Here is a 13,614-nt window from a genome sequence, read left to right as displayed (position 1 = left end):
TCAGCTTTCCACCAAGCTCCCAAGATTCTCTCTTCAGGAGCTCCTCCCTTTTCCTATGTTGTTGCTACCAATACGTATCATGATTTGTCATTGTTCACCCTCCCCCTTTGGAACACTGTGGACCCGATGTGAGACATCCCTGACCCAGGCACCTAAGAGGCAAAATAACACCAGGGTGTCTTTTCATGTGCAAAGAATCTTCTGCCTGGTTCTCTGACTATGGAATCACCTACCACTACTGCACTCCTCCCCTTTCCCTTCTGAGCCACAGAACAAAACTCAGAGATCTGCTCACTGTGGCTTCTCCCTGATAGGTTAATTGTCCATACAGTACCCAAAGCAGTATACTATTATTGAGGGGAATGGCTACAAGGGTATCTGCCTATTCCCTTCCTCTCTCCTGGCAGTCACCCAGGTTCTTGCCTCCAAAGGAAATAACCCAACTCCAATAAACCTCTCTGCCAAGGTAACGAGGCCTATTTTGTCCTTGTTATTCAAACCTCATGTAATTTTGTAAACCTATTTTAAGTCACTTTCAGCCACATGGCAAAAAGAATCACAGCCTCAAAGATCTCCATGTATTACAAAAACTCTGTATACTCACCATGGTGATTTTCTCTGCAGAGAAGTGCTCCACTATCACATCCTTCCTATAATGCCAATAATGATTCTGTCCCACTGCCAGTAAAGTATACAAGGTGACACAGCAGTGCATGTTCTTCCAATGGCTGCGTAAGTTTTCTCCAGATGCTCTGGTTTCCCATCACATCCCAATGTTGTGTAGGTTAATTGGTCACAATGGGTTAATTGGTGATTGGTCACAATGGTTAATTGGTGATAGAACCTAGGGGCATTGAAAAGGATATGGGGAAATTGAAAAATGGGATTAAAGTAGGATTAGTAGAAATTGAGTGCCAGATGGTCAGCACGGTCTAGATGAAGCAAGGAGATGCTTCTGTGCACTTTCTCTCTGATTCTACGACAATATTTCTAACCATATTATCCATACATACTTCCAAGATGGCGACGCGACACAGCTTGCAGTGGCCACTATGGAGCTGATTATCTGTTATTTGTGAAGTGGGGTGCCGTGCGCAATCATAATCAATTGAAAACGGACGTGGGAGCACGGAGGAACATCAGGAAATCTCCAGGAAGACCTTCTTCGTTGCTGTTGCTGCTGTGAGGTCCGGGACTCTGCTGGGAAGAACAAGTCCCCAGTCCTCAGGGTCGCGTTGCCAATGACGGTTGGCGGGGCCGGCTTAATACGCTTGGCAGAGGATGGTGCTCGGAGAAGCTGTGCTGGAGGGGCTGGTCGTCGGCTGGGAGGTTCGACGGACTCGGAGTCCGCTGCGGTCAGGTCGCTTTCGGTGTGTGCTACGTCTGCGAGGCTGGGTTCGACGGAGCTTTTGTTGTGTGCTGCGTCTGCAAGGCTGAGTCAGGCGGCAACGTGGAAGTCCATAGTGGGGGTATTCCCTTCTGCTGCCAGCGTGGGATGGCAAGTCTGTTGGGACCCTGGGGACTTGTGGAAACTGTGTGGTGATTTCTTTTGAACTGATAGTCCTTTAACATCTTTGGACTATTTTTACTGTGCCCATAGTCTGTTTTTTAATTAATTATGCTATTGTTTGCACTGTTGTAACTATGTGGTTTTGTGCAGGTCTTGTAGCTTTAGTTTTTGGTCTTGTTTGTCTGGTGGCATTGGAGCTCCTTTCCGGGGAACGCGCTAAGATGGTAGTGCGATATTGATACACAGCAGCCTCTCCGGACTCTGGATTGGGGATTGCCAAACGTTATGTGGATTTTCTAGTGTAGTCTGTTTCGTCATATGCTTTTGTGATATCATTCTGGAGGAACGTGGTCTCATTTTTTTAACTGCATTGCATTTGTGGTTTCTAAATGACAATAAACTGAACCTGAATCTGAATTTGGCCTGCTAACTTCAGATATATGCTCTTAAATATCCTAGAATTTCCCTGCACTTCTTGATATAGAACGTTAAAGCACAGTACAAGTCGTTTGGCCCACATATCTAATTTTTGCACAGTGTATACCCTTGTTACATTATGATATACTTCTCCAAACTGAATTCCATTTGGCCCTTTGTCCACCTGACCACCCTACTGATATTTCATAGCAGTCTTAAACTTTCTTCTTCACTGTCAACCACATAACCAGTTTTGCTATCATCTGCATATTTATTCATTATGCCACTGGCATTAAAAACAAATTATAGACGTACAACAAATCAGTGATATATATTAAAAGCAATGGAGCCACTATTGTATCCCAAGGACCCTTCTTTGCATACACACATCCTATTAAACAACATTCTTCAGTGTCTGCTACTGAGCCAATCTTGGATCCAACTTGACAATTCGCCTCGGATTTTATTTCTCAGAGCAGTCTGTCTTACTAGACTTTGTTTAAAATCTCTAATCATTTAAATGGAGCTCAGAACATTAGTCTGTTGCACTTATGGGAAGATATCTACCAGCTGGATATAAGGCAGTGCCAACATGATAGCAACTTTTCTTCCAGATTCAGACACCCAGAGATTGGCTCCCAGGATTGTCTGACATGCTGGCACCCAGTATAATAACCACCACCTAGAACCAACCAGGGCAACGCAGCGTCTGTCCCAGAAATGAGAATAGTAAATAGTGTATTTGTAACTCTACTTCCCCCGATCAGAATCCTTCCATATACGCCTTGAATAATCACTAACAGTTAGCATTTATGAAACATTAAATTTTGAGATCTGATCTCTCAGACTTCAAGATCTGCTTGAGAAGTCTGGTAATTTTCCCCAATTAGGTCCAACAGTAGTATCCAGTACTAATTTAGAAATGAGAAAAAACATCTGCACAATCTTTACATATCCCTTATATAAACATTTACATTTTAAACACTGATATTCTTAACATATTTCCTGCTGAATAAACAGGAACTCTACATGACGAAAACTGATTCTAACATTTAATCAAAGCACTTTCCTGCTGTCTGTTTACACACAATGAAAATGTTTTCACGCATCCCACATCAATGTCTTTCCAGCACATTAAATTCTCAATTACCCTGCAAAAAATCACTTTTTGCAACCAAGTGGTAAAATGCGTTAATGAAACTAGAATTAAGACCAAAAGATATAGGAGCAGAATTAGACCATATGGCCGATCAAGCCTGTTCCAGCATTTCATCACGGTTGATCCATTCCCCTCTCAGCCCCAATATCCTGCCTTTTCCCCACATCCCTTCATGCCCGACTGATTAAGAATCTATCAGCCTCTGCCTTAAATCATTTAAATGGGCAACAGAATATATTCAGACTAAAAGAACCCTCATCTCCTCTCTTTGTTAGGATTAAATCAACTATCTAAATTTTAACTTTCCACACTCTTCAAGGTCAACGTATGTATTGGATCAGAATATGCAAGGTCCTGCCTAGAGTCTGCAGCACTTCCATGGTCACCTTCCACCAGCCAAATCCAGAGAACCAATTTCAAAAGACGTTTGCAGTCCAGGATACAAGTGGTGAGATTGCGACAGCAGCTGAAGGCCTATTGCTAGGTGCCCATGGTAGCCTTTCACAGAAGGCAAAGCAGCTTTATAATCTGTCAAAATTTTTAAGAATTTCTAACAATTTTAAATATCATGAATAAATAAAAATTAAATCAATGGTCATTTATAAACTAATAAAATTGAAGGGAATGATTAAAAAATTTTGAAAAATTATTGAAGTCTCATAAAGGCACTAGAGATAATTAAAACATGAAACTATTTTTAACAAGTATTTCCCCTTTGCCTTTTCCATCTGCAATCTGCGAATCTCCACTGAAATCAAAAGAATTCCAATCTGATATGGAGTTCAGCAACTGAATGCAATGGCAGATGCATGTTTGTATCTGTCTGAAACTAACTTCCATTGTATTCGCTGTACTGTTGGTGACAAAGCCAACTGCATTAAACCCATTGTTATTAACAGTTACATGTGACTGTACTTTATCAGCTCGCTTTCAGTTTCTTACTAGTCACAAAATTGACCATATTGATATGCTATCAACCCGTCCCATTAAATGACTGCACCTCCTGCAGCTCTTTGGCCATCCTATTCTCTGTTATTTACTTCAGTAGCACTAATCTTTCAGAGTTCCGCTGCTGTGCCTTGTTGCATTGACTGCACTAATTGTGTCTACTTCTAATGTATAGCATCTAATCTTTAGATGCAATTGATTCATTACTTGCACACCATCTCAAAGGGTTCATTCACAAGCACCAAGCTACTTTTCAAATGAGTGCTCTTATGTCCAACTTGGCCCCTCTGCTGCTATTGTTGATTTCTGGAGTTTTGTTGTGCTTTCTAATTGCCCCAAAAATCAAATTATTGATTTCATTTCTCACCCATAACTTATTTCAACCAATTTACTGCTGAAAACCTCATTACTTCTAGAATGAACTGTGTGAGTGCTCACCTTGTAAAATACTGTCTCCAGCAATGGCAGACCATGGCTAATACATGATTTTGTAACTCAGAAACTTCCTCATTCTCATCAGCTTCTAACAAGTTCTACAGAGTCATCATTTCCCAAACAGATTGCATAGTTTCAATCGGTGATCCCCATTCTTTTCCGTTAGCTAATTAAACCATTAATTATTAAAGCTAAGTTTTCCTAAAATAAGGATGAGAAATTGTATCCAGGTAACTAGCATACTTGTCTGCCACGGGAGCCCAACTCATTAAGTAAAGACACAAGTGATGCAGATGCTGAAAATCCAGAGTAACACACACAAAATACTTGAGGAACTCAGCAGTTAAGGCAGCATTTATGGAAAGTCATTAACAGTTGACATTTCAGATTGAAAATCTTCATCATGATTAAAAAGGAAGAAGCCAGAACAAGAAGATGGTGGGAGGGGAAGGAGTACAAGCTAGAAGGTGATAGGTGAAGCCAGGTGTGTGGAAGAGGGGTTTGTAGCAAGATGCTGGGAGGTTATAGGAAGAAAAGGTCATTGGCTGAAGAAGAAGGTATCAGCTAGGAAAAGGGATTGGTCCATAGGAGAAAGGAAAGGAGGATGGGCACCAGGGAAGGTGATAGGCAGGTGAGAAGAGTAAAGAGGGGAGCCAGAGTGGGGAATGGAAGAAGAGGGAAGGGGAAAATTACTCACTTACAGTAATCAATGTTCATGCCATCAAGCTGGAGGCTACCCAGAGGAAATAAAAGGTATTGTTCTTCCAACCTGAGAGTAGCATTACAATGGCAGTAGAGGAGGGCATGAATTGACGTGTCAGGATAGGAATGGGAACTGGAATTAAAATGGCTGGCCATCAGAAAATCTTGCTTGTTGCAGATGGTCCCCCCATTCTACATTGGGCCACACCAATGTAGGGGAGGCCGCATCAAGATTACCAGATACAGTAGAGGACCCCAACTGATTTGCAGGTGAAGTGTTGCCTCACTAGAAGGACCGTCTGGGGCCCTGAAGGGAAGTGATGGAGGAGGTGAAGAGGCAGGTGTAACATTTCTTCCACCTGCAGGGATATGTGCCGGGAGGTCGATCAGTGGGGAAGGGATGAACGGACAAGGGAATCATGGAGCATGATCCCTGCGGAGAGTGAGAGGGGGAGGTTAAGGTGTGTTTGGTGTTAAGTAGAATGTGCAAAGAATAATGTGCTGGATGCGGAGGCTCGTGGGGTGGTAGGCAAGGACAGGAGGAACTCTATCCCTGTGAAGATGGATTGAGGGCAGATGCCCAAGAAATGGTGGAGATGCAGGAGAGGACAGTATTAACTAAAGCTCAGATGACTCAGGTCCATTTTAGTCTCTCTGAGATATGTGCAGTCCTCCCCAATATCTATTTTATCCTTCTACAGAACCTTCTCAAGAATCTGACATCATGGAGAATGGGGGCAGGTCAGTTATATAAATATGCTAGCTTAATGAGAATTGCCTAATACAAACATTACTTTACATAACACACTAGTATGCTATGCTTAAACCATTAAATAAGCTGCTAAACTATATAACATTTCATTATCCTTCTAAATAAATGTCTAAATTTTAAGGTAGGCAGCATTAATTCAAGATAGGACAAAGAGAAATCAAATAAATGTACCCACCATCACAGGAAGTGCCAATTCTTTTTAAAAGATGCTGCTGTTTAATCAGCATACGACAGCATGGTCCCTATCTATTAATGTATTAACTGTGTGCCACATATGTTTTTGAAAAAAGTTAAATATTGCTCAATATTCTTAGAAATTTTACTAGCCACATGAGAATTTTGGATGCAAAAACAATGGATTCGTATCTTATGAGAGTTTGTTGTGAGGGTTGGTTTACCTCATTCGATGTAATCTTACCCTCTGCCTCAATTAGGGAAATAAAACCATCAATAGTTTTATGCAGCACTGGAACAAGTCGCCCACTTTAATTCTTGGCAGACATCTGTGCTTTGTTCAGGACATGAAGTGAAAATAATGCCCATATTTTAGATAGCACATTAATTTAAAAATATCCTTAACATCATTTAGGTAGCTTCCCCTATTGAAATAAAATTCCAAAGGCAAGTTATAATTTGGAACCAAATATTAAATCAGAAAATGTCCCAAGGTGCTACAGGCAAGCAACTGGAGCAGAATGGATTTCAGATCCCTGGGTAATGGAAAGAAAAATCTGCTAGATTTTCTGTTCCTGATCACTATAAAAAATAGAACTGGGCACATCTGCAAAATGGAAGTCACCACTAATGAATCTACCAAAAGGACTGCTACTTTAGTGCGTCCCAGAGTGCAAAGTTATTCCAGTAACCACAACTATTTTTGGTATAAAATTGGGGAGGGGAAGGGAAAGAAGGGGGTTATTCTATAGTGTAAGCATGTAACCGGAAGATATTATTAAAACTTTTAGTGAAGATAAACCTTTTAGCAATGGGTAAACCATTTAAGACAAGCTAGCAAAATTAATGCAGATTATTCAGATTCTGGTGATTGATAAATATTTACCCGACATGTCCTTTCTGGAATTGGTTTATCACGAAGAGCCTGAACGGCTTTCATAGCAGCATTGTGTCTAGCAGCTTGACGAGTCCGTCCTTCTCCAATAAATTCCGAATGACCCACAAGCAACTGGACATAAAATAATTTGGGAGTTGGATAATGGTACCTGTGTTGAGCAAAAGTCAACAAACATATTTTGAGACAAGCAGAACTCACCTTGGGTTTGTTAACAATGATCACTTTGTTGCACCATGCAGTTCTTGTGAACTCTGAGACAATTAACAATTAAACAACAGTTGATTGTTGCCAGCTGGTCTTGTGTTTGTAACTGTAGATAAAACAGAGCATTTATTTGGGTGCCAGTGGGGAAGGTATATGAAATCTCGGCAAATTTATTGGCAAAATATCCAAGTGGAGACTACCACACCCCAGCCACCCCAAGAGGAAGATGATTTTTTAAAGAAATCTGTTGTTGACAATTGTCATAAACAATTAGAGGCAGCATCCATGGAATGCAAAACATTCTTGTCATTGTTGGCCTTGTAATTTAATCAGTTTCTCTCAACCTTAATAAAATGTTACATTGTTAATGCTCCAATATGCAAAAAAAAATTCTTTGCTGCAAAATTCAAGTCAAACTCTCCCCCCCCCCCCCCCCGTGAGAAACCAACTACCGTACATGCTAAACGTGGCCTATATTCAGCAATTATCCAAGTAGCAACTCGTCACATCTAGATCCCTGATATTACTTATAGCTTATCTCAACCACAAACCCATTGAATAAACACAGGCAGGAAAACAGGATCACTCATCCCCTCAGCCTATTTCAGTACTCAAATTGACTTGCACCTCTACTACCACTTGACTGAAGTTCTGTATTCCTACATCCAAAATATCTTTCATACATTTATAACAACCTCTTCACACTTAACAAGTAGCGCAACTATCAAGGGTATCATAAAATCTCAGTATTCTGAAGAATAAAACATCACACTCAGTCTACACTTGAAATGAAGTGGAAGCTGGGAAACAGTACCACAGAATAAAAGCGAGGACTAACAGGGTCCAGGACAGCTTCTTACACCAGGCCATCAGATTGATTAATTCAAGCTGACACAACTGTATTTCTAAGTATATTGACTGTTCTGTTGTTTATCTTACTGTACATACTGTTGTTACAAATTACTACAAATTGCACATTGAACATTTAGATGGAGGTGTAACATAAAGAATTTTACTCCTCATGTATGTGAAGGACGCAAGTACCGTAATAAGGTCAATTCAATATGTTATAAGCTCCTGTGTGCAAGAACACACTGTGAAGATCAAAGACACTTAATGATGATTTGAGGTGTATTTACTTTATTCTACTGAATCTGTGCAGTTCAACTCAGTAAAGAGAAGGTTGTTTGCAATTTGCTCACTCATTTCCAATTCAATTCCAGACAAGCACTTGAATGGAACATGATGCTGCTAACACTCCGACATATTAGAAATCGTTGAGCTGGTGTGTTGAAAATGCATGACGATGTTATCGCGGCTATTTTAAAGGGAGTCCAATTCCCAATACAGACAGAATTAATCTCATTCTTAAAGTTGGAAATTTTTAAAAAAATCATGGATTTTAAAATATATAATCAAGAATATGTGACGTATATATTTTTCTGTTGGCAACTTTTCAGAATTTAAGAGGAAAATGTCCAAAAGACCTCCTCTTCCAGAACTAATCAATCATATACAATGCTTATTAAACTACTTTTGTGTCATAAACTATAACTCTTCCGCAATACTTCTCCGCTTATTCTTGATGGTTTAGTTCAATAGGTGCATGAAGGACTCTGCTTAATTCTCTGCTGTCTTATTTTATGCTCTACAACAATTCAACTGTGAAATCATCGAAATTATTTTCGATCTTGCTTTTACTCAATGAATAAAAATAAAACCGAGGAGAATAAGCAGAAATTCTGACAACATTTGTGCACTGTCCATTGATGTGCACAACTGAGATTCCAACTGCTTACTTGACCTAAGGGAGATTTGAGACCATCTAGTCTAAGTTTTGTTGAAAATAAAACATTTACAATAAAACCCTGATAATCTGCTGTCCTACCAATTAGGAGTCCTGATGGCTTGGCAACTGGATCACTGGGTGACGCTCGCCACATTCTTTTTAAACTCACCAAGGCCCCATTTTCTGTGCTCCTTTTGGCCACATTTTCTACACTTCTTTTAAATTCCAATTAAACTTGTCAAGTTTTGTTTCCTGTATTTTCTTTAAATTCACTTAAAACATTTTTATACTAACGCACAACATCGAAAAGAAAGAAATTAGAAGTGTCTTGGGGTATTTCAATAGTCTGTTAAAAGAAAAGTCCCCAGGGCTATAGGAGTTTTAATTTACTTCTTTGTCACTAAGGTAGCTTGTTGCTGTCATACTCATTGCAAAACTTCAAATACCATACACATCCTTAATGAAACTCGTATTCGCATTTCCCCCCCAAGATAAATCTATTTGTAATTCACACCCAGCCCTACCCCAAAGCTGAAAAGAAGTCAACACTCTTAAAATTTTATTTATAACTATTTCTGTTTTTTTTTGTATTTGCACACTAGTAGTCCGCCCTCTTGGTGCAGTCTTACTCCATTACGGTCATTGGATTGATTTCATTTCTTGAGTATGCCCACAAGAAATGAATCTCAGAGATGCATATGGTGACATAGTTGTACTTTAATAATAAATTTACTTTGATCTTTTACACACTGGAGCTCCAACTTCCATGGTCCCTTCCATCTCACTGGGGATCTGCTCCCACTCTCTCATTGGACTGATCACGGCTTTGGTTCATGAATTTTCCTTAATCAGACTGAAATCAATTTCCTGTGCTCCCTTTAAACTTACTGAAGAGTTTTGTTTAATACTCTATAGTATCTAAAAATGGTGAATTAAAAGTATATTTTGATAGTTAGAAACAAGAAACATCCGATTGTCTAGAAAATCTGATCATCCAGGATCAGAGTGCAGCATGTACAGGTTGATTGGATTTTTGCTCTATATCGGATCTTAATATAGAAAACTTCATATGGCATACTACTAGATGCAATAATATAAATTAAGAGAATAAGACATAAGAGCAGAATTAAGCCATTCGGCCCATCAAGTGCTTCACCATTCAATCATGGTAGTCGGTTTCCAACCTTATTCTCCAGCCTGCTCCCCATAACCCTTAATCCCTTTACTGATCAAAAACCTTCAAATCTCTGCCTTAAATATACCCAATGACCTGGCCGACACAACACTCTGTGGCAACAAATTCCACAGATTAACCAACTGCTAATAGAAGAAATTCCTCATCGCAGTTTTAAAGAGAGTTATTCTGAGGCTGTGCCCTTCAATACGAAGATGAAAATATCCTCTCCACTTCCACTCTATCCAGGTCTTTCAGGATCTAGTGATTTCAATGAGATACTCTCACCCTTCTGAGCTCCATCGAGCACAGGCAGGCCCAACAGCATCAAATGCTTCTCATACATTGTGCCTTTCATTACTGGGATCGTTATTAAATGTGGGTTTGTGTGACTGAAGATACTGGACTGCTGATGCTGAGTTCATAATTTATGTGCAACATATATGGTATTGTTTCTTCTATGCTATACTTAACCAGAAATTGACTAGAGGTGTATTCTACGTCATTTATATTGCATTTTACACCATGCATGTTGTGACCAGAATAGTCCATCATAAAATGGCCGTGTAAACACAAATTACGTTGAAATGCTCAAACCATCTGCACTCTTACTCATATTATTCACCCATCATCTCCAAAGCTGTTGATCTACATTGGTAAGCATGGGCACCCTTTGTATCTTAAAATGATCTTCCTTGTTCTCAAACATCTCCATACTTTACCTCTTTTTCTTTACCTCTCTTTACGTAATTTCTTCTGTCTAAACTTGTGGTTCTACACCCACCCCCCAACCCCATCTAATTCCAGACTCAAACAACTCCAATTTTCCATCTCCAACATCCTATTCTTCCTATGATCTCCACTTTCTTTCCAAACTCCCTTGCCTCTCTACCTCTCTCTTCTGCTTCAGTACATTTTTTAATCATTTATTCTTTGATCAAGCTTTATTAGCCAATTATAGTTGATTGATTCTTTAACCACTGACATTCACAGCAATCATCAAGTTTAACTAGTTTCACATTGCTTCTTCTCGCTGAAGGATTAGTAATTTATGGCCTTACACTTCAACTCGTGTTAATTCAGCAGTGGATTACATCAACAAATAATGTGTCATAACACTGAGAAGAATCTTTCAAAGATCATATATTTCTACTTTTGATCATTTATGGTTTGAAAGGGATTTAGAAAGTGCTGAATTAGATTTAATCCGAAATCCCAGAGAAGAATCAATAAACAACCCCTATCAATCAGAAAAAGGGTCGAAGATTTTCCCAAGGTTTTGGTTATTAGAAAATTGAGCACATATAGCAAAAGGGTTGAGCTTTCAGAACAACAAAGTTAAATAGGCAGGCAGCAAGTGTTATCGAACTGTGGGAAGTGATGAACTTGCAAAGTGATTATTTCTTAGCCGGAAAGACAGGACATCAAGGATTTTTCCAAGCAACTTCACAGTTTTAGGCCCCTTATCTAAGAAAAGGTGTACTGGCATTGGACAGGGTCCAGAGGAGTATCATGAGAGTGATCCTGGGGATGAAAGGGTTAACAAATGATTGAGTGTTTGATGGCTCTGGGCATGTACTCACTGGTGTTTAGAAAAATGAGGAGGATCTCACTGAAACCTATCGAATATGGGAAGGTCTAGATACAGTGGATGTGGGAATCCTTCCTATTGTGAGTGAGTCTAGAACCAGAGGGCACAGACTCAAAATAGAGGGTTGTCCATTTAGAACAGAAATGAGGAGGAATTCGTTCGCCAGAGATTGATCAATCTGTAGAATTCATTGTCATAGATGGCTGTGGAGGCCAAGTCAGACTACTTCTGCTCCAATGCCTCATGGTGTTATAAGAAGTTTCACCACATGAAAAATATCTAAGCAATGATTATTGTGCATAATATGCAAGATACATCAATCAACATATCCAAATCTGAACATCACCACTGTCCTTTACACTCACAAGTGGAATGAAGCAGTTTAAAGGTACAAAACTTGAATAGATTAGTTTAGCCCAATTGCCTTCAAAGAGATTGTAAAGATATTTTCAGAGAGACGGATAAAACTCGTGAGATTCCGCAGAGGCATGAAATCCAGAGCACACAAAGTACTGGAGGAACTTAGTAGGTTAGGAAGCATCTATGGAAAGGAATAAACAATGTTTTGGGTCAAGACCCTTCATCAGGACTGGAAAGGAAGGGGAAGGAGCCAGAATATGGTGGAGGGGGTGATAGAAGGGGAAGGAGTACAAGCTAGAAGGTGATAGATGAAGTCAGGTGGGTGGTGGAGGTGGATAAAGTGAGAAGCTAGATGGTGCGAGGTGGAAAAGAAAGGAGGAATTGGATAGGAGAGTGGACGATGGGAGAATGGGATGGAGGAGAGGCATCAGAGGAAAGTGAAAGGGAAGAGGTAAGAGGGGAGCCAGAGAGGGGAATGGAAATAGAGGAAAGGGGGAGGTGGAAAAATTATTTCAGTTAGAGTGATCAATGCTATCAGTTTGGCGGCTAACTAGATGGAATATGATTTGCTCATCCAACCTGAGAGTGACCTCGTGGCAGTAGAGACCATGGACTGACATGTCGGAACAGGAATGGGGATAGGAATTAAAATGGTTGGCCACCAGGAAATTCCGCTTTTTACAGATGGAGCTGAGGTGATTGACAAAGGAGTACTCCAATCTACTTTGGCTCTCAGCAATGTAGAGGAGGCCAAAATCGAGAGCCCCAGTTACAAACAGACAGCCCCAACAGATTCATCCACAACAAGCACTTTAATTCCAATCCCCACTCCCAATCCAACATATTGGTTCATGGCCTCCTCCACTGCTAAGATAAGGCCACCCTCAGACTGAAGGAGCAACACCTCATATTCCGTCTGGGTAGCCTCCAACCTGAAGCATGAACATAAACTTCCCTAACTTCTGGTCATCTTTCCACAGCCCCCTTCCTTCTTCACCAATTCCCACTCTGGCTCCCCTCTTATCTCCTCTCTTCTCCTTACCTGCCCCAACCTCTCCCTGTTGCCCCTTCTCCTTGCTCTTCTCCCATGGCCCACTCTTGCACTATCAGATTCCTTCTTCAACCCAAGACCTTTGCGCCTATCACCTCCCAACTTCTCACTTCAACCCTTCCTCCACCATTTACCTGGCTTCACCTATCACCTTCTAGGCTGTACTCCTCATCACCCCACCTTCTTATTTTGACTTCTTCCCCCTTCCTTTTCAGTCCTGATGAAGGGCCTTGGCCCAAAATGTTGACTGTTTATTCCTTTCCATAGATACTGTCTGACCTGCAGAGTTCATCCAGCATTTTGTGAGTGAAACACTGCAGATTCTGTAATCAGGACAACAAACGTTGTTTGCTGGGGGAAGACTGTGTCCAGCAACATCTGTGGAAGGAAATGAACCGTCATTGTTTCAGGTCAGAACACTGCATCAGAG

General features: G+C 40.4%; 1 protein-coding gene across 8 annotated transcripts in view; it reads right to left on the bottom strand.

Annotated features, from left to right (window-relative positions):
* Positions 1 to 13,614, bottom strand: part of stau2 (staufen double-stranded RNA binding protein 2) — a 313,804-nt gene that overhangs the window by 177,317 nt on the left and 122,873 nt on the right. For all 8 annotated transcript variants that reach the window (XR_012098305.1, XM_073040402.1, XM_073040452.1 and 5 more), the window contains one exon: positions 7,004 to 7,163. Coding sequence is in view for 7 of the 8 variants with exons in the window: in XM_073040402.1 (XP_072896503.1) it covers positions 7,004 to 7,163 (160 nt within the window). In the remaining variant the exon portion in view is untranslated. The remainder of the gene's footprint in view (positions 1 to 7,003; positions 7,164 to 13,614) is intronic.

This window comes from Hemitrygon akajei, chromosome 1 (assembly GCF_048418815.1).
Source record: "Hemitrygon akajei chromosome 1, sHemAka1.3, whole genome shotgun sequence".
Classification (NCBI taxonomy): domain Eukaryota; kingdom Metazoa; phylum Chordata; class Chondrichthyes; order Myliobatiformes; family Dasyatidae; genus Hemitrygon; species Hemitrygon akajei.
This window is presented reverse-complemented; position numbering and strand designations above follow the sequence as displayed.